At 64.7% G+C, this 2,778-nt stretch overlaps 3 protein-coding genes across 3 annotated transcripts in view, besides 1 other annotated feature; all 3 read left to right on the top strand.

Moving 5' to 3' along the window:
- The window catches only part of Tco025E_08281 (surface protease GP63), a gene marked incomplete at both ends in the record, with an annotated part of 564 nt that extends 496 nt beyond the window's left edge, over positions 1 to 68 (top strand). Inside the window, one exon of the mRNA XM_029375135.1 lies at positions 1 to 68. This exon is cut by the window's left edge and continues 496 nt beyond it. Coding sequence (XP_029225117.1) covers positions 1 to 68 — 68 coding nt within the window.
- A 64-nt stretch (positions 69 to 132) lies between these two features.
- Positions 133 to 837, top strand: Tco025E_08280 (surface protease GP63; the record flags this gene model as incomplete). The annotated part of the gene is made up of 1 exon (XM_029375134.1): positions 133 to 837. One exon carries the CDS (start codon positions 133 to 135, stop codon positions 835 to 837), a length of 705 nt encoding a protein of 234 aa, XP_029225116.1.
- An 829-nt stretch (positions 838 to 1,666) lies between these two features.
- Positions 1,667 to 1,686: a microsatellite.
- Positions 1,687 to 1,714: 28 nt separating this feature from the next.
- Tco025E_08279 (uncharacterized protein) lies at positions 1,715 to 2,776 on the top strand (the record flags this gene model as incomplete). The annotated part of the gene is made up of 1 exon (XM_029375133.1): positions 1,715 to 2,776. A coding segment is annotated over one exon (1,062 nt), but the record flags the coding sequence as incomplete, so codon positions are not given.
- Between the last annotated feature and the right edge of the window lie 2 nt (positions 2,777 to 2,778).

Below are 2,778 nucleotides of genomic sequence, written 5' to 3'. Positions count from 1 at the left end.
GACCAGCCCTCCTCGTGGTGCCTGGACACGGCTCCCACCACGGTGAAAGCTGCGACGGAGGAGGATGAGGACAAGCTCGTTGCCGCCGTGCACGCGGAGGTAAAGTGCCTTGGCGCTGAAGTGAAATTGAAAATGAAGAAGAGCAGCGGGGAGGATTGGATGTCGTGCACGTCTGGGGCGGAGGTTCCGTGGGAGATTCCGCCCTTCGACGCCGACAAAGTGAAGTGCCCCGAGTACGATGAGGTGTGCACGATATCCGCCATTGGCGGCAGCGTCCGCACGGGGTTTGAATGGGACGGCAAGGACAAGGTGTGGAAGAGAACGGCCCCTGTGGAAGAGCCGGAGCCAGCCCCAGAGTCAGCGCCGCCAGTGGCCGGCCCTGCTGAGGTTGGGCCCGCGATCGCGCTGCCTCCCGAAGAAAACAGCGCCGGTGGTGGAGGCGGCACCGGCGGCAGCAGCGAGCCGGGCAGCGGTGTGCCGTCGACGGGGCAGGGGCTCCCCGCAGCGGACCCGGAGGGCGGGCAGGAGCCTGTGCCCGGGGAGGGCGGGGTTGCGGCGCCGGGGGCAAAGGACAGCGAGGGCGTGCCTCCCGAGAGCAGCCACGGCGGCGGCGGCGGCGGAGGTGTGACTCCTCCGGCGGGGACACTGCCAGCGGGCGGGGACGCAGCCGACAGGGCCGGTGACGGTGCTGCCACCCCCGCAGGGCCCAACGGCACTGGCGCGGCAGGCAAGAGCGACACCCCGCCTCCGGCCCACGGCGATGGCGCTGTGGCCGCTGCCGGCCTCTCTCTGCTTTTGCTTCTTGCCGCCGCAGCAGCTGCAGCAGCGCTTTGTTGAGCAGCGGCGGGGATGAGGTTGCACGGCGTGGCGGTTCCCCTCGCCCCCTGCGCGGCCCGTGCTCAGCAGGGCATGCGCGGGAAAAGGGCCCCACTTCGATTTATATCCTTCTATACGCGAATATACGACTGTGCTGTATACACTCCGTTTCTTTTTTGTTTTGTTTTTCCTTTGGTGTCAAGCACATCTTCTATGCACTCCACCCCACTTTGCTTTGCTTGCTTATATTGGAGGTCCTATACAATTCCGTGTTTTTTTCTCGGTTTACGAATACCAATCGTTTTTGTTTTAAATATTTCCAACGAACGCTCTGCGGTGGTCGTGTGCGAGGGACCCCGCTTGCATTCCGGGCTTCCCCATTTATTTTGCCTCGGCTTTGCGCACTGCCCCTTCCCTTCTCTTGTGGGTGCGTGTTTTGGGGTTGACGGGAGCTGAGGTGTGTGGAGGGGCAAAGTGCCGGTGGACGGCGGAAGTGCTGCTGTGCGGTTTGCTTGCCGGTGCGGCGGCATCGTGTGGCGCTCTTTGCCTCCCTCCCGCTTTGGTTGCGGCCACGGCGCGGGGTGGGCGCACGCTGCGTGTTGGGTCGGACGCTGGTGGGCGGGATGCCGTGCGGCGCGCCTTTTCTCAGGCCTCCCGCGTGCCGTCGTGCGCGGCTCTCGGGACCCCGTTGCGGAGGCCCACCGCGGGGTTTGCGCCGCAGCGGCGTGCGCCCGCGGCAGCGTGTGCCTCGTGCCGCTTACACCGCGTTTGATTGTTTTGTTTTGTTTTGCCGTTTGCTTCTCTTTTTTCCCCTTCTCTCTTTTTCCTCCTCCCGCGGAGAGGGCCTGTGCCGCCACCACCACCACCACCGCGGCTGCCGCTCGAAGGGAGGCCCCAAATGCACTTTTTTCGAGCGATGCGCCGGCCACGCCGCACCGCGCCGCTCCTTCCACTGGCGCTGCTGCTGCTGCTGCTGCTGTGCGTCGCCGCTGGGTGCCTCGCCGAGGCTCCCGCCAAAGTTGCGCAGGAGGGAGATGCATCGCAGGACGGGGTCACAAGTGGCACTCCAAAAGACCCAAGCAGTGAAGATAATCAGCTGAGTGCTGGCAGCGGCGCGGGGACGGAGAAGGGGCCGGAAGAGGCAGGCACCGCTAAGGCACCGGAAAGCCCAGATCTCAGCGGGACCGATGGGCAGGAGCCGGCACTGCCGCCAGCGCCGGCGCCACAAGCAGACAACAAGGCAGTGCTGCCGACAGCAGGTGCAGAATCAGAGGAAACCAGACGAGGTGTGGACGCAGGCAGCCTTTCAACGAAGGCAAAAGACGCCGTTGAGGGAAAAGGCCCAGGTCAAGAAAACAGCCAAGGAGGTCAAGTTCAAGTGGCCAAGGAAGAAGAACAGCATGATCGACAAGAAGGCGAGGAAGAACCAGAAGAGGATGAGGAAGACGCAGGAGAGGAGGAGGAGGTAATCCCATCAACAACGCCAGCAGTCGCAGAAGAAGGAGGAATTCCCGAGGCCACGCCTCTTCCGTCTCCCTCCGTCGGCGTCCCCGCGGCTGGAGATCCGACTGCACAGACCAGTGGGGGCGGTGCTGGCACAGGCAGCATGCAACCCGATGTTGCTGGTGCACCGAAAGGCAGTGCGGGGGAAGCAGCGGCGCAGGCCACCGCCAACAACACAAATCGGAACACCGCCACTGCGACTGACAGTAAACAGGGGAGTGGAGTTGCTGGGGTTTCTCCCACGCCCGGCGATTCTGCGCGCGTGAGGGAGCCGCAGGGGACAAGGGCGGAGAGTGCGCCACCGCGACCAGCAGGCGAGCCCCAAACGCCCCAGAGGCGCCACGGGCAACGAAAGCACCGCCGGAAGCCAAAGGCAACGCGAGCGCAACCGAAACTCTGCAAACACATGGGGAGCCGCAGTTGCCGCAGGGAGTGCGCCGGCCGACGACAGTGCGGCGC

This window comes from Trypanosoma conorhini (assembly GCF_003719485.1).
Source record: "Trypanosoma conorhini strain 025E chromosome Unknown Tco_14.4_contig_00742, whole genome shotgun sequence".
In the NCBI taxonomy this organism is placed as follows: domain Eukaryota; phylum Euglenozoa; class Kinetoplastea; order Trypanosomatida; family Trypanosomatidae; genus Trypanosoma; species Trypanosoma conorhini.
Note: the sequence above shows the minus strand (reverse complement) of the source record. Positions and strands in the feature narration are given on the sequence as shown.